Source organism: Acytostelium subglobosum, assembly GCF_000787575.1.
Source record: "Acytostelium subglobosum LB1 DNA, scaffold: scaffold3, whole genome shotgun sequence".
NCBI classification, from domain to species: Eukaryota; Evosea; class Eumycetozoa; order Acytosteliales; family Acytosteliaceae; genus Acytostelium; species Acytostelium subglobosum.
The window spans coordinates 1,418,088-1,438,989 of NW_012236529.1; the positions used below are offsets into that span (position 1 = coordinate 1,418,088).

Genomic DNA, 20,902 nt, shown 5'->3' on the forward strand with positions numbered 1-20,902 from the left:
GACCTTGCTAGCTACATCAACAAGTTCTACGACAACCTTGAGACGTGGAAGAAGAAGCTCATGGAGAATGGCAAGGTCGACCTTGCCGTCCTCATCAACCCCATCATGGACTCCCTACACAAAGCCATCGAGCGACGTCAAGAGATCACAGACTATGAACAAAGTGCTGCAGGTGGTGGCAGTCATCATCAGTCGTCCAGTCAGCAGGCCATCAGCCACGTCTAATAAACAGGGTTGTTGTTGCTACTACTACTACTACTTTTAGAATGTATTATTGGCTTGTGAATGAATGTACATTGATTGTGGATAGGCCATTGATATACTCTCTCTTTATCCCTCGATTGATCAATCATAGATGCGCTCGCGTGCACCCATGCGACTGATTAGAGGAATCCAAACTCTTCGTGAGGGACTCTAGTCTCGATTGAGTATTGCGATGGCTTGATGATACATCCGTAGATGGTGTGATTGTTCAGCACGGGATGCACACTCATGATGCTCCAGAGATTGTCGTCGGTTCGCTTGTGTGGCTCCAGGACGACCAGTCGCTCGGTGGTGAAGCATCGTCGCTCGTTGGACAACAGGAAGTTGTATTCGTTGTCGTTGACCTCTTCGTTGTTGGTCTGCACCAGGAAGTCCTGATCTGTCACCAGGATTGGCTTGGCATGCAAGTGCTGGTCGACTTCCTCCTCGTGGGTCGATGGCAGCACACTCTGACGGAACACAGATGTTGGATTGCGAGCCATGACAGTGCCAGCACGCTTGCCAACGATTGTAATATAGCATGGAGCAATGATCTTTGCGTTTCCGAGGAACTGGACGATCTCTCCGTATGTCTGGCAAGTGATCAGAGCCTCCCTGACCAGGTATCCGACGGGCCAGCAGTATTTGAGCAACTGCTTGACGTTGGTCCAGTAGGAGCCGCCGGTAGTACGACGGTAGTTGATGGCCACGGCGAAGCCCTTGGGGCTAATGCCTGTGAGCACACCCACGTATCCAATCCACGTGGTGTACACTCCAATGCTGCGGCCGCCCACGTGGAAGTCGGCTTCGATCGTGATGTCCTTGAGCAACAGCATGTCCCAATCCATCGTGCGTGACATGACAATGTTGCCATCTTGGTCGCGAGACATTGCCGTGGTGCAGCAGGTGCTCACCTCGTAGATCAGCTGCATAAAGACGAGTGCACCGACGGGAACGTCTAGCTCGCGAGACAGGCCGCGCAGCTCTGATGCGTAGCTGACCCAGTTCATATAGGCCATCGCGCCCAACATACTCTGTAGCGATCGTACCAACACATTTGTGCCGTACATCTTGTTGATATGTGCTTCGACCCTCTTCACCGCTGGTCTATAATCACGACAAGGTTCGTCCCACATATGTTCAGGATCACCATCCAAATGTACAACGTACCTCCTTGCAGGTTTGTACCTTATCTGTTCCATTTATTACTTATATATATTATAATTTTATGTTATATGATTGATTGATTGATTGAATGAATGGGATGAAGTGAATGAATGAAGGGATCTGAAGAATCCTAAAATGTTTGACCTATTTGTGCATGGTTGGAGATGAGTAGTCAGTCAGCCAGTCGACCTGAAGTAAGGTGACACAACCATCTTGAATTTTATTATTTTGCCCCCATTGATGGGGAAGGGGTGACAGAGAATAGAGGCGAGCACATTGTTGGTGGTGGGGAGATTGGACTGGACACCACTCAACCCCCACTTCAGATGCGAGCTCATAATGGGTTATCTGTTTGATTGGTTGAATGTGAATTAATGAATGGAATGAACATATTGTTAATTTGTTTGATAAATGATGTTCATTCAAAGGATAAAGGCTTGTTCATTCTCTGTTAGAGAGAGAGAGTGTAAATAAATTATTGGTCAATGACAACTACCAACATTATTGATTGAAAACACCTATCTATTTATAGATATTTTTTGATATGATCAATTTCGTTGATTCAAATGACCATTCAATCATTTTCCTTTCATTAATATATATATATTCCATTAGGCAAGACATTATCGTTAAAGAATGAAATTAAATAATACAATCTATTGGATTGATTGATACTGTTGTCGATTCATCTTCACCTTCCTCCAGATGGATAAGGCCATGAATGATACAAAGATGAATCCAAGCACTGATCCGGCAATGATCCATCCGAGATGTTTGGGAAGTTGACGTTTGGTCGGACATGAGTAATCGCCATTCAACAACTTGCATGTGAGTGGACAATTTAGGAGACGTTGACCATTCAGCATCTGTACATTGTCAAAGGTCATATTGCCACCGACCAATGTGATGAACGGATCGTCAGTCGGCAGTCCACCACTCACTGTGACATTGGTCAGGTTGAACACATTGGAGAGGCAACATGGCGGCGTCCATTCAGATGGTTGGTAGTTGGAGTGAGCTACAATCGTATGGACATCATTGTGATGTGTGTGTTGCTCATCGTCAGGTTGATACCCTCGAATAGCATCAAACTGAGAGGGAATGACACCTGAGAGTTGTTGACAATCATACAGTTGTCCATTGTCAATTGGGCCTCTAGTTCGCATGAGAACATCAACTCCATCGCAAGTTGATTGTTGGAGAAGATCGAGTTGGTAATTGTGATCGTGCTCGTTGGGAAGTTGAACCCGCCGAACTTGAGGTTGCTGTCAAAGGTGCAATTGTCTATGAATACTGTGATGCTTCGGATGCTTAGTACAAATAGTGCACCATTGTTGTTATTGAATGTGCTGTTGGTAATGGTCAGGTATGATTGGTCGCTCAGTGTTCCATTATCTGATGTTTGGAACTCAATCAAAAAGGGGACATTAAGGCAGTTGTAAACATTGACATTGTTGAGTGTGACATTGATCGGGTAGCCAAAGAACATTAGAATGAAGCCGACGTAGTGTGGGCTGTAACCTCCATTGATGTTGATGTTTGTGATGTTGACCGATGTGAATGGTGAGGATTGATTGAATGAGCCATCATTACAGATGAATGCTCCTCCATTTAGCATGATCTCAGCAGGTTGGTCTTCAAACTCTGATACAATGGTGACATTGGTACCATGGAAGATCTGATCACAACTTAATCTATCGGCACTTTTGATGTACTGTCCAGGTGCAAGGATGATGTTCACCATAGTGTCTTGAGGTTGAGGTTTGATTTAGTAGTATGAGTTGAGTGCATCCTGTATCGTTGGACATGAGTTGTTTGTTGATGATCCACATAATGACCCGTTATAAGTTGATGTCGGATCAACATATATGTAGAAGTTATTGAGTGTCTGACCTTGAACAAAGCATGTCATCTGAACAAAGAGTACAATAATAATAATAAACAGAAATATATTTATCTCTTTCATTATATCTTGTATTACTCAAGAATGAGTGAGTGATTGTTTGATTGATTGAATGAGTGCTTGTTGAGGTGATCATTTGATTGGTCGGGCATGATTCTCAACAATGGTGATGAATCGGACATGGCCTTGGTTGGACCATTATGATTGAATACGGGCTTGAATAATGGGCTGTGACCCATCCATTTGATCACACAATGTTTGAGGGTTCCAGACAGGACGTTTGTTTATTAACAAATAATACAATCTATTGTATTGATTGATACTGTTGTCGATTCATCTTCACCTTCCTCCAGATGAAGAATGCCATGAACGCAACAAAGATGAATCCAAGCACTGATCCGGCAATGATCCATCCGAGATGTTTGGGAAGCTGGTGTTTGGTCGGACATGAGAACTCACCACTCAACAACTTGCATGTGAGTGGACAATTGAGGAGACGCTGACCATTCAGCAAGTGCACATTGTTAAAGGTCATATTGCCACCGACAAGATCGATGAATGGCTGGTCTGTCTGCAGTCCACCACTTACTGTGACATTGATCAGGTTGAACACATTGGGTGGATCATAGTTTGAGTGAGCCATAATATTCTGGACATCATTGTTGATGATGAGTGTGTTGCTCATTGTAAAGTTAATGTTCTGGAACAGCATCAAGCAGATCTCGAATGTCGCATGATCAGTGTTGTTGACAATCACACAGTTGTCCATTGTCAATTGGGCGACACGATCGGCCGAGAACATGAGCTCAGTCGCCAGTTGGTTGTTGGAGAAGTTGGAGTTGGTCACGGTAATGGAGCTCACTGGGAAGTTGAAAGCTCCGAATTGGGTGTTGTTGTCAAAGGTGCAATTGTCAATGAATGCTGTGATGCCCTCGATGAAGAGTACACTAAGCACATTGGCGTTGTTTTTGAATGTGCTGTTGGTGATGGTCAGGTATGACTGGTTGTACAGTGTCATATTAGTATCCAAGTTATTGATTTCAATCATAAAGGTGTAACTAGAGGAGTTGTACACATTGACTCGGTTGAGTGTGACATTGATCGGGCTAGCGTAGCCGTTAAACAATAGAAGGGGATCAGTGAATCTTGGGTCGTGGCCGCCATTTATGTTGATGTTTGTTAGGTTGACTGATGTGAATGGCGCGTAATTGAGCATGCCATCATGAAAGAGGAATGTTCGACCGTTGAGCATGATCTCAGCAGGTTGGTCCTCAAACTCTGATACAATGGTGACATTGGTTCCATGATAGATCTCAGCTCCATTCGCTTTATCGACAGTGTTGATGTACTTTCCAGGTGCGAGGATGATGTTGACCATCGTGTCATTTTGTTGAGGGTTGTTTGAGTAGTACGAGTTGAGTGCATCCTGTATCGTTGGACATGAGATGTTTGCTGATGATCCACATAAAGTCTCGTTATATGTTGAGGACGGATCGACATATATATACAAGTTGTTGAGTGTCTGACAGTGCACATAGCACACCAACACAGAAATTATTGTTATAAACACAAATATCTCTTTCATTGTTTTGGTTTGAAGTTTAAAAATGAATAAATTTCAATCTAGTTGTCCGACCCAAAGGAAGAAGTCCAAGGATATTTCTTACTCCAAATATATTTGGTTATTTTAATAATGCAAGGTCCGATCACATAGAGATAAGAGTATCAAACCCAAGTTTTTTTAAAACTACCAACCATCACTTGTAGAAGTGTAGATTGGCCACCAATTGGGGTAACTTCAACAATCAGGTTCATGGAAGGACTTTTTGATTCGCCCTGAATTTTGGTCTGTGTGATTGGACAATAGTTGTGTTGGGCAGATATTTCAAAGCACCTTTGGGCCAAAAGTTCCCAAATGGAGGCCTCCATTCTATAACCCACCTTGGTTGCTCAATCAAAATCAAACGCTCGTTGTCCACAATCTCGGTATGTATGTGTTATCAAAAGATGACATTTGTTTGCGCAACGCGTACTGTGCTTGGAAACTCCCAGTAGTCAAGTAACCTGGCTACCAAAATCATATTCAATGGGAATATAGTTATGCCCAATCTCTATGACATTCACGAGTGGATATTCTTTTAGGAATAGTGCACTTCCCTGCTATTGATTCAACCTAGAGATGATTTTGATTGAATAAAGGCTTGACTCTCTATTTCGTACTTGGAGATCTCCTACTCTTCAAATGATTTGATCCCCATCAAAAGAATCTTCTAATCTATATCCAGAGGGATAATAGTATCAATACCACTTTTTTCTTCAAGTTAGAAGAACTAATACTAGTTCATATTAAAAGAGAGTTGATTGATTATTCATTCATTCATTAATTTACTAGATATGGTTACTACAACAAATATAAGTATTTACAGTCTCTTTGTTTTGATTGCCCTTGTCTCTCATTCATTGGCAGCTTGTTCGTTTGACAATAATTTTGGACCTATCGTCAATGCGGAGTAAGTGCCCAATTTTCAATCATTTTTGGAAAGTTAAAATAATATTAACAATATTTTTATTATTTATATATTTTTTTATTTTTTTATGCTTTCAGAATTGCCCAAAACTCCTTATCCAATTTTGGAAAGATCATAAGTGATAATGTGGCATTAATTCCCACTGTTGGTGGTATTGTCGAAGGATTATTCGATATTTTATGGCCTAATGGAGATCAAATGGTGACCACGGCCATCATTACCTACCTCGATCAGCTCTTCAATCAGGCAGAATTGTGTTCATATTTAAACAACGCCCAATCATTTCTTGTCTTGGATCAGTTGAATGTTCAGAATTTTCTTAACTCTCTCTCTGGAGATCCCCAAAGCATCCAACTCTCCTTCGAATCTAATTCTTTTCAAATGATAGGAAATTCAGTCCACTTCCAGTCTCCCAACAACTGTAACATTTCTAGTGTGTATCTCACACTCTATGCCCATCACAGTACATTGCTCTTATCTTTGTACAATCATGTTTTGAAGATTGCAAACACTGGTAACTGGGACCCACATTGGATCAATACCCAAAGGGAGAAACTTAGAAGTTTGTCACAGGAAGCCACCAACTATGTTTCTGATCTCTTCCTCACTATCCATGAGCTAGGATGTGAAAGCTTTGGGATCCCTCCATACATGGATGGAGCAACTCTGACTGAGGATCAATACAATGCCGTGGCAAACTACATGGTGGCTCACATACCCTCCCTCGACCTGAGTTTCTTCTGGAACTACCTAGATCCCATCTCGTATCCGAATGGACCTCCATCCAAAACTCAATCATTCATCGTTTCTCCTCTCTCTGGTGGGTACAATGGACCCTCTTCCATGGGTGACCCAGTAGTGCAAGCATCAACACCTCTTCCAGACCCTCGTTCATTGTCTTGGCAACGAGCCAACACAGTTTTGAACCCAACTTCCTCCAAAGTTTATGGAAACCACCAGTACATCAACTGTAACTTCTGTGATCGTGTCCGTCCCACACCCAATTGTTTTAACAAGAGGGCAACCTTTGTTGGAATAGCTGGCATTGAGATGTTCAATGGGTCCAACTCGCTCCTTCAAGGATCTCGAGGTACCAGGAATCTAGGATCCACCTCAGACTACCCTCCCATAATCAGCTTGTTGGCACACACCGGAGACTATGTAGACCAAGTACAATTCAACTACAGCAATGGAGTTGACAGTCAAGTGTTTGCTGCCGACTCTGGTGGAGGTCCACATCGAATCGATATCCCTCCTGGATATTATCTCGCCGGTGCTTACAACGCCTCATTTGTCATCCCCTATTCATATGCATACCCCATCAACTATTGCCCTCGACTCAACACTATTAGTGCCTTCTCCTACATCTTTGCCGAGATTCCAAAGTCTAATCCTCCTATTGTAAGTACACTAAGGTCAAGTCGAAACTTGTAACAAGTAATCACTAACATTCATTCATTCAATTCTCAGAGCTCTGGAACAATTAAGAATGTGAACACACAAACTTGTCTTGTCGAGTTGGTTAGTGGGGTGGTTATGATGTCCGATTGCACTAATGATCTCTTGGTCAATGGTTCTTTAACTTGGAGCTTCCCGGTTACTGACTATGGAGCCCAGATCATGAAGCCAGACTCCAGTATACCACTTTGGTTCTTCATTGATGACAACTATACTCCATCGGCGGGTTTGGAGTTCATTGAGACCAATACCACAAATGGAGAATATATGATCAGGATGGGAAGTTATTGTCTGCAAGCAACTACTGTAGGCTATATGTATGCATGGACTGTTTGTGACCCAACGGACAACACATTCCTTTGGACATTTGTATGTAGTTGGTTAAACCTTATAGACATCTCCAGAAGAGGACATTCACACTAACACATTGTACTACGATCATAGACCAACTACCCTATCAGCTACACCCATATCTCTGTTTTGAATCCCAATGGCTGTGTGGATGCCACCGGACGACTCTGCCCCAGCTCCTTGTCTCAGAGTGACAAACTCATTGCCAACAACTTCACTCTCCAATTAACCTACAATGGATACTTGGAGGTAGTGGACGCTGTGAACAATGTAACAGAGTGGACATCAAACCCTGCACCAGTTCCCGCGACCGATTACCAGTACCTCTCGTTCTACGCCGAGTTCCAAGATGGTGACTTCTGCATATTTGGCCTGTACCAACACCTGTTCACGTCAGACGTCACCATCGTGAAGATCTGGTCCACCAACTCTCAGAACGGTGCATACCTCAACTTCCAGCCAGCTGACACCACCGGCTATGTCCTTTGCGTCGTCGACGACTTCTTCAACCAAGATTTCTGTGCATGACCATTGTAGCATTGGCCATTATCATCCCTATTCCTGCTTGACAATCAATAAATTGTCTTGCATTATGAAGGACAAGCTTGCTTGTCCTCCATCACTATCAACATCGCCTCTTTGTTAATGTCCTCCTGTTTATTGAGATACTAGTCATGATTGATTGCAACTGTCATTGATTAAGACCCAGCGATCCGACCGAGGACATACGTTCACGCTGCCTCTATGCGGCGCTTGTCGACGATGCCTACGTAGCATGTCTTCAGTCCTCGCTTGTCAAATGATGCGCTTCTCAACATTCCATCAGTCACATGAACCTCTATAGTATCTATGATATTGTTGATGTTGCCGTTGAAGAAGATACATGTCCGTAATGTTTATAATCATCACAAAGTGCAACAACAAACAACATAGATACTCGCGGTCATGTACTGCAGTAAGTGCTTTGTTGTCATTCAACAACTGTAATATCATCGGCAATGATGAGTAACGCTTTGGCTATGTCGTTTGGAGATGACTGTTGTAGATGTAGCTGGTGTAGAGAATGTAGTGTTATATTATATCATTTTCTAAAGAGTATATCAGGAGATACAAATAATATGTATGTATATATCTATTATAAGTTGTGAATGATTGAATGAAGCTCAAATGAAAGCCTTTGTGAGTGATCATTGAATGAGAATCATACCCCTATTGGAACCATCCCATCCTGAATTCCAAAATAGACAACAATACCTATCAACCTTCTTCATTGGCATGAATGGATCGCTTGTTCTTTTCGAGTATATCATGCTTTATTACAATTTATTGTATTGATTGGTATTGTTGTCGATTCATCTTCACCTTCCTCCAGATGGAGAATGCCATGAATGATACAAAGATGAATCCAAGCACTGATCCTGCAATGATCCATCCGAGATGTTTTGGAAGTTGACGTTTGGTCGGACATGAGTACTCACGACAGGCCGTACAATGTTCCATTCTCTGAGGTTAGGAATTCAAATACACAGGGTGTGGAGGTGTTGTATACATTGACACCGTTGAGTGTGACATTGATTGGGTAGCCGTTATATGAAAGAATGAGATTGGCGTAGTTTGAGTTGCCGCCTCCATTGATGTTGATGTTGACAAGGTTGACCGATGTGAATGGAATGAAATAATTGAATGATGAGGGATAGTTCAATAGGAATGCTCCACCATCAAGAATGATCTCAGCAGGTTGGTCCTCAAACTCTGATACAATGGTGACATTGGTTCCCTGGTAGATCAGAGCTCCACTCCTTCTATCGACCGTATTGAAGTACTATCCTGGTGTGAGGATGATGTTCAACATCGTGTCTTGAGGTTGAGGTTTGATAGAGTAGTATGAGTTAAATGAATCCTGTATCGTTGGACATGAGATGTTTGTTGATAATCCACATAGTGTCTCGTTGTACTTTGATGTCGGATCAACATATATATACAAGTTATTGAGTGCATCACAGTGCACTAAACATGTCAACTGAACAACAGATATAATAATAGCAATAAACAGATGTTTCATTATCTCTTTCATTCTGTCTAGTAGTAGTGATTGATTGATTGAATGAGTTCTTGTTGAGCTGATCTGATGATTGGTCCACATGATTTTCAAACAATGGTGATGCATCGGACCTGGCCTTGGTTGGACCATTTTGATTGAATTCGGGCGGTAATAATGGGCTGAGACAAACATCGCTTGACACAATCATGTGATGTTGGAGGTTTAAGCCCGGACAAGATAACTACTCTATTTGTTTATTAAATAATACATTTTGGATTGATTGATACTGTTGTCGATTCATCTTCACCTTCCTCCAGATGGAGAATGCCATGAATGCAATGCTCCGATAGATCGCACCTAAGGTTGATCTTAGGTAATATAAAGATAAACATCCTAATGAGTGCATCAATACAACAGGTATAATAGATCAGTTCAGTGAACTGAATAGGTGTTTGTAGATCAAAGATAAACCTGACCTTTATTATCTTTAAAAGATTGATTGATTAATTAATTATGTTGTTGTGGGATTATTTGTTTGGTTGATATTGTTGAGGAGATCGACGAGGGTGTGGCGAGACTGCCCCGCGAGGAGGTTGAGGGAGTGGCAGTGAACGACGAGGAGCCTGAGCACAACAACTACGACCGACTGATCGAAAGGCAGAACGCAACTCATGGCCTCGTTGAGCAGACCCATGCCAGCATACAGGACATCAAGCAGTCACTCAACAAACGATTCCATCAAGACATCGAGCGATTCGAGAAGGCCGAGGCCATGGAAGAGATGATGTATGGATTGGAGATGACGAGGTTGGAGCTCGAGCATAAACGACAAAAGGCTAACATGATGACCAAACTCCACAGTCTATTAGCAGAGAAGAAGGCACTCGGCAAGCAGGAGCCATTCGACGCAGACCGATTGCAATACATTGACGAACAGATCTGATCAAGCTCCAAATCGAGGTCGATGCTGAACAACAATACGAGCAAGCAATCAAGGAAGCAGAGCGCCAAAAGAAGAAGGTCGCTGAGGACATGAGAGCAGTTGAGATCATCGCAACAGCAGCAGCAGTCAAGCAACCATCACGACTCAAAAAGCCAGTGCCCAGCACCATTCACAAGGTAAAGACTGAGAAGGTTGATGAGCCCTCTCCTTACAGTACGCCTCCACATCCAACAACATCAACAACCACGACAACCACCTCAACAACAAGCACTGCGGTCAACAACAACAATAACAATAACAACAACAACAGGAGAGTCTCGATCACGTCCTCTAGTCTCAAGGCAACAAAGGCGATACCAGCAGACTTGACTCCAAAGGTCATGGCATCAGTGCAGCACTACTTGGACACAGGATACCCAATCAATAACCTCAACTATGACCTTGGGAAGGACTTGAAGAACGTGCCCTATGAGGAGAGAAATAAACTCAAGAGAGAACTGATATCAGAAGCTGGCACGATGGCGAGACTACAGGCAATGGACTCGCTCAAACCGATCCAACATCACTGGCACCACAGGTGTTGGAGTTGGTCAAGCAATACTACGACAGCGACATCGCCTCACAACAGCTGTACAATGAGTTGAAGAAGGTGTTCAAGGGCCACAGCGAAAGACAGAATTGGATGGACTCTATTTATAATGACGTTAAGGGAATGAAGAAAGGTAGCGGGCGCAAGCATGGCGGCCTCTACGACTACGATATCGACAAGTTGATGCAGCCATACGCCAAGGATGGGTTTGAGGGCGTCATCGCGAGTGATCAACTGGATGAGCTGAAGCCCAAGCACATGTCGTTCATAATGAATCTCGACAAGAGCAGTCAGCCGGGCAGTCACTGGGTAACTTGTTACATTGATGCTAAGGGCGACAAGTCGATCGAGTACTACGACTCGTTTGGTGATGACCCGAGCACTGACTTCCTGCGGCGAATGAAGCAGCTGGTTGCTGAGATCGACCCAGACGTGTATCTCAAGTTCAAAGTCAACAAGATTGTGGATCAGGCAGTCAACACCGACACCTGCGGATACCATGCCATGCGCTTCCTGTTGAACAGATTTCGCGGCGTGCCGTTCAAAGAGGCGACTGGCTACAGTGATGTGAGGAGGGAGGAGAAGGCAGCGAGAGAGATGAGAGAGAGATACAAGAAGTTTGGTTATTTGTGATAATGGTCCTTTGTTGGCTGTATCGTGTTGATAAACACGGAGTTAAATGTTGCGCGCTTCTGATGTGCTCTAGACCAGTAGACTAAGGGAGAGTGATTGCGGAACGTGTAGCAGCGAAAGAAATAATTATGAGGCACCGAATGCCCCTTAATCATAACAACAAATACAACACTATGTCATCTTCACGTCCGGTGACACAAGGATTGTGGATCGGAGGTCATGGGTAACCTCAGATGACGTTTCCATTCCAGCCCATACGTTAGGGTGGATATGGCGCTCAAGACCCTGCTCAAGGGAGATACTCTTGTAATAAGCATCCCGTGTTTCCTTGACAGCCGGTACAATTTGAGCGAGTTCCTCGAGATGTCCAACTCTAGCAGTCCAGTACCCATGCTGTTCGACCGCTGACAAAGTTGTATTTCCATCTGCCCAAGAACTAGCTGACAACTATGAGGTGATTCTAGATTGGGTCCCTGACCGTGCTAGAGGGCCCAACCCAGTCAGGCCAACATGGATCGTTGACACAAGAAACGGTTCTGTGATTCGTTATCGATCTCTCAATGGCGGATCAGGCAACCAATTCAATGGCACACGCCAACCAGGAGCGCAAGGAACCAACTCACCGACCTACAATCCGACGTACTTCAGAGCCTACTCCAATGTGCAACACCAACACCAGAATCACAACTTGCTCGCAAACTTGGTCAATGCACAGGCAGTTGTCCTCCCACCACCCCAGGCAGTCCCTGTCCCAGTCCAAGGTCAAGAACTCGCTCTTGCCGAGGCTCCCGTAGCCCAAGGTCAAGAACTCGCTCTTGACAATGACGTCAACGTTCTTGGTGCAATGCTAGAGAGGTTCTTGGTTCTGAAGCCGACCACTGTTCTGGATGCCAAGATCATTGTGGCCACCGAGAAGCTCAGATCTTTGATGGTTGAGAGACTCAACATCGATGGAGCAAACATGCACTAGTTCTGCGTCGCCATCTCTTGTGCCGTCCCAAGACCTCAACCTTGCCAAGTCCATCCACCACAGGTCCCCATTACCCAGTGCTCAGCCCCTCGTGCTCAAGCAGCCTCTTTTCCTGATCCACAGACATTGCCAATAAACATCATTCTTTGTCTCTCCAATGATCAATGCATCCTCCTCTCGTGCTTCCTCATCAAGTGTCGCGAGATCAACTTGCCGCAGACAGCGCACGGTATCCTCTCTGTGTTGTAGGCCTTGATCTCCTCTTTGTACTCCTCGTAGTAGCGCTGCATGTACGACTTGTTGATGTTGCTGCCGCTCCTGTCGATGGTAGTAGCTGCCGATGAAGGCCGGCGTCTTCATCTCTGCGTCCATAATGATGGAAGTAGAGATTATATTAACAGCCTTCTGTTTGCCATATTCCAATGGCGAACGATCCAACTGGCTTGGTCATGTTCTTGACGATTGCGTCGGGACAGTAGCCCTCGTATCGCAGGTCGCCACACTCGGTGCCCAACTTGGGGTAGTCGAGCGATTTCTTGCCAGTCTTGACTGTCCATGGTTTGGTCGAGACGAATCCAGTGTGAACGCGCTTGATGCAGTCAATGTCGTCCTTTATTATCGTTCCAATCATCTTGCGACCACGAGAGATGATGAATGGCATGATCCGAGCGAATGGCGTATCGAACATGTCGGTGTTGCAGGCCGACTTGATCATCGCGCTGCCATTGGCTGTTGGAGTGATGTGATCGATTGAGTAGTCCTCGTCGACGTTGATATCAATGTTCTTGATCGTTCTCTGTCCATCGCTGGTCTCTATCACTTCTTCATCGCACTCCATATTGACGCACTGCTTGGTCTTGTTGCGCTTGGAGAGAGCGCCCCAGAGTCGTTGATAGAGTTCCTTTGATCGTGGGACTCCTGCCTTGATCCAGGCGAGCACCTGATCCATGTACTTGCCAAAAAGAATGGAGCCATTGATCCTGCATGTGCTATCGTATAACAATGCGTTGGCCTTGTTGCCGGTCTTCAAGTTGAATGTCAGTCCTAGCTCCTTAGCAAAGATTAGGTCGTAGTGAGTGTAGTAATCCTTCTTGTTAATCTTGAATGCTCCGTGCTTGCCGTTGATCGTTGCGCGATAGATACCGAATGGTATTGATTTCATTGCGCTCAGCTCTTCGTCGGTCAGTTGTTGGAACTCGCCACACTTGATTGGGATCATGAAGCCGCCGCTCTTCATGATCGCACCATACATCTTGCAGACGTCATACATGTAGAGACCTCCTGTATGCTGGATGGAAAACATCAATGCGCCAAAGGTTGACTTGGATATCCACTCGCCCTCCTTCTGATCGATTGGCTCTGGCTTGACTGTCTTGTTGTATGATATAAACAGTTTGATCGCTGCCTTGTTGATGTTCTGTCCTGTTGTGTACATGTCGATGATACCGTTAGTACCTTCCTTGAGCGCGTCGGCGTCGGCCTTGAACGAGTCCAATGTCTCCTCCAGGGTCATTCCTGAGAGGATGCGGATGTACTCGCACTTGTCTTGGTACTTGCGTCTCTTCTTGTTGATAAAATGTTCCAGGCTGATGGTCATGTACTCGCCGTCATCATAGAGCTGGACCTGTTCGCCCTTGAGGTACTTGAAAACGATTGGCTTGATGTAGACGTCCCTCTCGTTGTGTCGAGTGTATCTGATGCCCTTGCCTGCATAGGTACCTTCCTTGTCTAGTTTGTAGTGTCCTTTTGTTAGTATTAGGTTGACCTCTCTGGTTGCCCTCGAGGTGGATGCATAGCAGTGATCACCTTTGACGTTGATTTTGATGTTGAGTCTCTCCTCGAGTTCTGGGATCCGCTTGATAGAGACCTTCTGATCGACATCAAGGTCGAGGAACTTCTTGAGTCGTGATGGCCTGCCAAAGTGCTCTGTGACCTGCTCTGGATAGGCGTCGTGGAGGCAGTAGTAGAGGCAGTTGTTCCATTCGCCGTCGCAGCCGCCTGCCTTGCCCTTTGCTTGATGAACGTAGATGTAGAACCATTTAAATGTGTCAGGCTCTGCGATCGGTGCTCCGTCATACTCGTGAGGATCAAACATGATGATGGGCTCGCCTACCTTGGTGAACTTGCCCGATCGATACTGATGATTGCCGTAGTCGAGCACGACCTCTATCCTTGCGTTGGCGGCGTATCGTTGGAGAGTGTTGCTGTCCCGCTGAGCGATTCGTTCGATGTCTGCTCGGCTGTAGTTACCGGTGAGCTTGATCTCAGTCACGCCCGTCTTCTTCAGTCTGCCTCCAATGTCTCTTGTTGATCTACTCATTCTATATATTAACACTGAGATGTTAATTTATATCACTTTGAACCTATTTGTTGGCCATCAACTGCTTGTGGATGTAGCCTTTCTTGTGTCGATTGAGATTGGTGCGACCAACTTCGAAGCCGCATTCGCATCTTACCTTTTGTTTGATGTAAGCTTTGTGACGATCTCTGAACTCCGAGTTGTCGTCCCAATAGTACTCTTTGAATAATGACATGTTATATCTGTTAGAGATAAATTGTTTTATATGATTTAATTTATTTATGAGTTTCCTAAATGGGAGATGCAGATCATAATCACCACCAACACACAAGGCACATCGATGCTCACTCATTCATTATTCACACAACACCAACAACTACTATTACAACTACCTCTCAATTAACTTATACTCGCTCTGTATATTCTCTTCCCATTTGACAATGGACGACCTCTTCAATTGGATACTGTCTGATGAGTCAGAGATACCCAAAGATTTCCGCAAGGACACTGTGGAGGCCATCAAGAAGCAAGGTCTCACAATCAAATCCCTGCAAGGACTCAGTGACAGCGATTGGAAAGAACTGATCCCACCCATGGGCCCTCGGGCAATTGTTCGTGCGCATCTTCCCCCAGCTCGTAAGTACAAACAACATCGGCGCAATGTCTTCATTCAATACTAACATACACACTCAAGCCGGTGCTGCAGGAGGAGGTGGTGGCCAAGCGCGTAAGTACTAATGAGAGCGAGTGATGTGTTCGATACTGACTCTACTTCTCATTTCCTCCTACTTGGACCTTTCAGTTACTCTACTTAGCCTCATTGAAAGGATTTACCAATCTCAACCCACTTGGAAGAACGTTATGGAGGTGCCTGAGGTACCCAAGGTATCCCTCGAGTTTCCCTTTGTTGGACGTGAGTCAGAGCTCTCTCAATTGATCAACTCGGCGAAACAGAATATCAAGGCATTCCAAAAACAGGAGAGAGCACCTCAGTCCTACAGATGCCCAGTTGTGCATGGGGGTTTTGGAATTGGCAAGTCAAGAGTTGGATACGAGTTTGCACAGACTCTGCCATCAATCATTCCCGCTGCTGGTGTCCCAGGTGCCATTGCCAATATCTTTCTCGAGCTCTTCGCAGCCGACGTCATCAAACAGTACGAGCTTTTGCACCACAATGTTGCATCAGTGTTGTTGGGCATTCGAATCGCAATACACTTCTTCTTTGGCATTGGACTGTCAAAGTTCAGGGACACTGTCAACTTGTCCAGTCAAGAGATCGAACTCTTTACTTTGACCAATGTTATGGGGCTCATTCGAGAGCTCTTCAACAGAACTACCCAAGGCAACGACAAAATCCCCATATACATTTCGATACAGTTTGACGAGTTCAGTAGTACTGATCAAGCATGTTTACATGACATGATCAAACAGCTCTCTGACTATATGTCAACGGAACACTCTCTCGGCATCTGTATCATTCCGATGCTCACTGGCACCAACACGACCCTCGGAGAGGAGTCGGTACTCTTATCGCAGCTCGGCTATACTTCCATCCTTCTTAGTCCACTCACAGCTACTCAAATGCTCGAGATCATCAATGGAACACAGGAGGCATCTCAAAGCGACAGTTTACTCTGCCAACTGCTCCAGCAGTGTGGAAAACTTGTCAACATATCAGTTCACGACCTTGGTGGAGTGCCTCGTTTCTTGCAGATCTTTGTTGATGTTGTTTCTGGCTGGGAGCTGCCTTTCGAAGCAGACCACCATAAGATGTTCTCGTTGTTCTTCAAGCATGTATTGGATCGCATCAAGAGTATCTATTCGATCGAACGTTGGACAGGAGCATTAGGACACTCGTCTGAAGGTCTCCGAAGAATGCTACTTTGGTCACTCGCTGGACATCGTGTGTCTCTTACAGACAAGTTGAATGGAATCACAATCAACAAGGCGAGAACTACTGGGATCTTGATTCTTGGTGGACCAGACGACCTATTCAAATATCAGATCATCACTCCTATGGTCCTCATTCGTGTGATTAATCAACACGTCATGGCAATCGACGACGAACACTTGGACTTCACCAAACTAGTTGACGACCGTGCATTCCAAAGAGTTTGCGACTCTATTCGCGCTCTGCGACAAAACTTGTTGGTCGGCTTGGGAAAGCAAAGTGCCACCATCCGAGAGCTATATCCACATGCAATAGCTTTCAAAGACACTTTGGACATGGTGGTACCAATTTCCCGCCTCTCAATAGTGCAAGCAAAAGGGAGTTCATCATCTCATGACTCTGTCCACCTAATGGACCCACTGTGCATTTCCATCATTGGGTCAGACACCACCATCGATATCACCAAGGTATGCCTTAGTTTCTCTGGCTTGTGCATATAAAACTAATACAAGTCCTACCAACCCAGAGCTCATACATTGTCTCCAATGTTCCAATGGCACCCTCGTTTGACAGCATTTTGTCCTCCCCCTCTCCCACGCCCAATGAACCTCCCCATTTGGAGCTAATCCAGTACAAGTCCAGTCTGGCTGTCAGTATTGGAGAGGCACCATCAACACTCCTGGATATTGGTACTCTTAACGGTGTAGAGTACCGCAAGGTCACAGACACTGCTCACAAAGTATTCTACAAGAAGACCAAAAGCACCTTGCAAATCTTTGTTGCAGTCTCCAACAAACATCTTGTCAACTACAATGAGATTTTGTATGCTGTGGACAATGGCTTTGAGGAGTTCACTATTGAGACGACCCAAAGCACACCTACTGGAGGCCAATATTCAAGCCAAGTCCATCGCAAGTTCCTCAAGAACATGGTTCTGGTTGCGGACAACAACTTCCGAGATTATGCCTCCTACTTTGCTCACACTGGTCTCATTGGCGAAATCCAGCATCAATAAACAATACAAACCACGCACCAACCACACTCGGTGAACTCGGAACTACGGCTGACCAACGTGTTGAGACAACTCTCCTGGTAACTCTCTCGGACGTGCAAACTGTTACAGCGCTAACAGGTATCGAAAGTAGAATTGTAGGTAGAATTGAGATATCGCCCTTGAATTTATTAAAGGTTATTATTTCTAATATTTTGAACTTCTAAACTCTATTTCTACTACAATTCTACATTGATTATTGATACAGATACCTTTTTTAAAAGAAGAAGAGTGTATAAAACTATAGAGCGGAGAGTTTGGAAGAATGAAATGAAGGAGCGCCAGCTCCGGAATGTTGCGAAGCCAGCGGCGATGAGTTATCCACACACCAAAGTAATGTCTGTCATTGAGCTGCCAGCCTGCCTTCCTGTCGTTGAACTCTGTAATCAGATCGCAGTTTGTAGTCAATCGGTTGGTGACAAGAAGATAGACCAGCGCCGAGTTGTTGATCCCATCTTCTTGGACCTCTGTGTCAACTTGATTAAAGAGTTTCTTGGACCCAAGCATGAGCTTGTATGGGTCGTCCAAGTTTGGATCCTCGACATCGGGCTTTGAGTGCTTGGCCTGAATAAACACAAAGACCGTCTTCTCACCGAGCTTGACTGCAAAGCGATGGTCGATGATTGGCTCATTCTGATGGCAAATCACTATATCACGGCAGGTTTGCAAATGATGCTTGTAATTGCCATGAGTGTAAGTCAGCCAACGATCGGATTTTTTAGATTCTTCTAAGACCTGGGTATGCGTTCAATGGTTAGTGATGTGTATGCGACAACGATGAAGCCGAGAGTGCGCCCAATACTTACTCTGTCTGGATATCCTGTGATGGCGCTGTGGCTAAGTTGGTCAAGCCCCTCAACACCTCTGAAGACCGACTTGATGGTCTTGGGCTGAATAGCATCAAATAGACAAAGTTGGACGAATGGATAGAGCTTCTCAAAGTGTTGCCATTGCCATTGCAGTAGCTTGGTTGGCAGCAGAAGGAGGCCGTCGGGGAAGCATTGAGGACTGCTCTTAAGGTTGAAGCTTTTGAGATTGTAGAAAGACAAGTAGATGCGGAAGAATCGAACCTCTGTGATGTTTTCCGATTCATTCACATTCACTGAGCTGTCCGAGAGCGGGACCAAGTAGATGAAGCCTCTGATTCGCATGTCATTGATCGTCTTGCCACTTAGAAGTACGGTGGTCAACGTGATCGGGGCGTTGACAATGGCCCTTGAACAAAGAAAGTACAGGTCATTAGGATCTTGATCCTGTGCACGGTTGAGAGCAGAGATATCTCGATAGCACAGTTCGGAATAGTCATCCGAATATACCTTGTCCAATAGGTAGTTCAAGTCTTTTGGGATGCAGCCAGTGTCAGAGATGGCAATCTGGAATGAAAGGTCGTCAAGGAGTCTGACCTGAGGTGAATCCTTGTCGTAGACCTTCTTGATGATCTTTTCACACGACTTGAGTGTCAGTGGCTTGAGAATGATCGAGGTGTTGCCATATCCAGACTTCATAAAGTCAACGCCATTGTCAGAGGTGCCCGTGCATTTTGGGATGATGAAGCAATGATTGCGACTCTGCATGTATTGTCCGATGATGGCGAGCATGTTCTTGAGAGAGTTGCCTCCGCCTCCCGATGGAGAGACGCGATGGTTGTGTTGGGTGATGTACTCTTGGAACTCGTCAAAGTGGAGAATGATCGCAGGAGTTTCTTTTTGGACATCTTTACAATGTCCTCGATGACGCGCGTAAAGCTGAGCTCGTGTTGGTATCCGCCCATGATGATCTCGTCGATTGAGTCGAAGGGCTTTTTGTTCAGATCCCCGTACATGCCGCTGGAGTAGGCAACGCGAACGCCAAGTCCGATCCCCTCCTGGAGGTGCGGGCTGTCCAGAATGTAGTTGAATTTGCAGCCACTGGAGAGGTTGAGATAGAGGTAGACTGGGTCCTTGATTGCATTGATGAACTCTGTATCAGTGTACTTGGGCTCAATGTCAATGATGCGTGATGCTTCGAATCCTGCTCGAGTCTTTCCAATGCCAGAGTCGCCAGTGATAAAGATGAACTTGTGCTTCTGAGTTGTATCGCCTCCACGATGTGTATAGTTATTGAATGCGTTCTCAACTACGAGCTTCTTGTAGTTATCTCGCAACAGAAATGGATAGTCAGCGCACTTAATGTCTTTAAGACTATATTTTCTAATGTCGGTGACAACCTGTGCTGAGACGAATTATATGTATGCGAATCAAGTCAAGTGTGTGTATGTTAGTATTGAATGAAGACATCAGGTGCGACGATACGTTATTGTTGTTATGTAAGTACTTACTCGTTGGCTGAAGGAGGTTCTCTCTGATGTACTTGATCTTATCACTAGTGTCATAAAGTATGTCTGTGTGATGTTGATTGAGATATTTGACGGCTGTATCTCTCTCCTCAATAGTGAGTGTTGTCTGCTGTGCGATCCATTTTCGCATCTGCTTAACGGGGTCCTGCTGTGTAGTTGTTGAAGTCGTTGATGTTGACGGATTGTTCATCTTTTGATTGATAATGTATGTACAGTGAATTGAAGATATAATTGTGACAGAGATAAATGTATGTGTCACACTTGTGAAGAGATAACACCCACCTGAGGTAACAAGAATTTCGGGGGGTAATTTCTTTATGGGTCAAATTCATAGGACAATGACTGATAGATAGACATAAACGGGTAATAATTGTTGTTGTTTATTACAAACCAAAGAAGTTCTTGATGTTGCGCATGATGTTGGGTCTATCTGTCACCATTTGGCTTGATGATGACTGGGTTGTAGACTCAGTGTGAGTGATTGTGTTGGTTCCATGGCT

The 20,902-nt window shown here is 44.8% G+C and overlaps 12 protein-coding genes across 12 annotated transcripts; 5 read left to right on the plus strand and 7 right to left on the minus strand.

Moving 5' to 3' along the window:
* Positions 1–383: 383 nt before the first annotated feature.
* SAMD00019534_020470 (hypothetical protein) lies at positions 384–1,445 on the minus strand (the record flags this gene model as incomplete). Its single annotated transcript, XM_012902638.1, has 1 exon — positions 384–1,445. One exon carries the CDS (start codon positions 1,443–1,445, stop codon positions 384–386), a length of 1,062 nt encoding a protein of 353 aa, XP_012758092.1.
* Positions 1,446–2,066: 621 nt separating this feature from the next.
* Positions 2,067–3,154, minus strand: SAMD00019534_020480 (hypothetical protein; the record flags this gene model as incomplete). The annotated part of the gene is made up of 2 exons (XM_012902639.1): positions 2,067–2,428; positions 2,542–3,154. 2 exons carry the CDS (start codon positions 3,152–3,154, stop codon positions 2,067–2,069), a joined length of 975 nt encoding a protein of 324 aa, XP_012758093.1.
* Positions 3,155–3,620: 466 nt separating this feature from the next.
* Positions 3,621–4,898, minus strand: SAMD00019534_020490 (hypothetical protein; the record flags this gene model as incomplete). The annotated part of the gene is made up of 1 exon (XM_012902640.1): positions 3,621–4,898. A coding segment is annotated over one exon (1,278 nt), but the record flags the coding sequence as incomplete, so codon positions are not given.
* Positions 4,899–5,707: 809 nt separating this feature from the next.
* On the plus strand, positions 5,708–8,175 carry SAMD00019534_020500 (hypothetical protein; the record flags this gene model as incomplete). The annotated part of the gene is made up of 4 exons (XM_012902641.1): positions 5,708–5,823; positions 5,919–7,242; positions 7,312–7,668; positions 7,744–8,175. Coding segments are annotated over 4 exons (2,229 nt in total), but the record flags the coding sequence as incomplete, so codon positions are not given.
* A 952-nt stretch (positions 8,176–9,127) lies between these two features.
* Positions 9,128–9,472, minus strand: SAMD00019534_020510 (hypothetical protein; the record flags this gene model as incomplete). The annotated part of the gene is made up of 1 exon (XM_012902642.1): positions 9,128–9,472. A coding segment is annotated over one exon (345 nt), but the record flags the coding sequence as incomplete, so codon positions are not given.
* A 991-nt stretch (positions 9,473–10,463) lies between these two features.
* SAMD00019534_020520 (hypothetical protein) lies at positions 10,464–10,634 on the plus strand (the record flags this gene model as incomplete). The annotated part of the gene is made up of 1 exon (XM_012902643.1): positions 10,464–10,634. The coding sequence occupies one exon, from the start codon at positions 10,464–10,466 to the stop codon at positions 10,632–10,634; it is 171 nt and encodes a 56-aa protein (XP_012758097.1).
* An 89-nt stretch (positions 10,635–10,723) lies between these two features.
* SAMD00019534_020530 (hypothetical protein) lies at positions 10,724–11,278 on the plus strand (the record flags this gene model as incomplete). Its single annotated transcript, XM_012902644.1, has 1 exon — positions 10,724–11,278. The coding sequence occupies one exon, from the start codon at positions 10,724–10,726 to the stop codon at positions 11,276–11,278; it is 555 nt and encodes a 184-aa protein (XP_012758098.1).
* Positions 11,279–11,316: 38 nt separating this feature from the next.
* On the plus strand, positions 11,317–11,856 carry SAMD00019534_020540 (hypothetical protein; the record flags this gene model as incomplete). Its single annotated transcript, XM_012902645.1, has 1 exon — positions 11,317–11,856. One exon carries the CDS (start codon positions 11,317–11,319, stop codon positions 11,854–11,856), a length of 540 nt encoding a protein of 179 aa, XP_012758099.1.
* Positions 11,857–13,220: 1,364 nt separating this feature from the next.
* On the minus strand, positions 13,221–15,146 carry SAMD00019534_020550 (hypothetical protein; the record flags this gene model as incomplete). Its single annotated transcript, XM_012902646.1, has 1 exon — positions 13,221–15,146. The coding sequence occupies one exon, from the start codon at positions 15,144–15,146 to the stop codon at positions 13,221–13,223; it is 1,926 nt and encodes a 641-aa protein (XP_012758100.1).
* A 419-nt stretch (positions 15,147–15,565) lies between these two features.
* On the plus strand, positions 15,566–18,031 carry SAMD00019534_020560 (hypothetical protein; the record flags this gene model as incomplete). Its single annotated transcript, XM_012902647.1, has 5 exons — positions 15,566–15,761; positions 15,820–15,852; positions 15,928–16,938; positions 17,044–17,483; positions 17,543–18,031. The coding sequence occupies 5 exons, from the start codon at positions 15,566–15,568 to the stop codon at positions 18,029–18,031; spliced, it is 2,169 nt and encodes a 722-aa protein (XP_012758101.1).
* Positions 18,032–18,246: 215 nt separating this feature from the next.
* SAMD00019534_020570 (hypothetical protein) lies at positions 18,247–20,592 on the minus strand (the record flags this gene model as incomplete). Its single annotated transcript, XM_012902648.1, has 5 exons — positions 18,247–18,308; positions 18,397–18,802; positions 18,874–19,737; positions 19,788–20,278; positions 20,385–20,592. 5 exons carry the CDS (start codon positions 20,590–20,592, stop codon positions 18,247–18,249), a joined length of 2,031 nt encoding a protein of 676 aa, XP_012758102.1.
* Positions 20,593–20,828: 236 nt separating this feature from the next.
* SAMD00019534_020590 (hypothetical protein) lies at positions 20,829–20,857 on the minus strand (the record flags this gene model as incomplete). Its single annotated transcript, XM_012902649.1, has 1 exon — positions 20,829–20,857. A coding segment is annotated over one exon (29 nt), but the record flags the coding sequence as incomplete, so codon positions are not given.
* Positions 20,858–20,902: the final 45 nt, after the last annotated feature.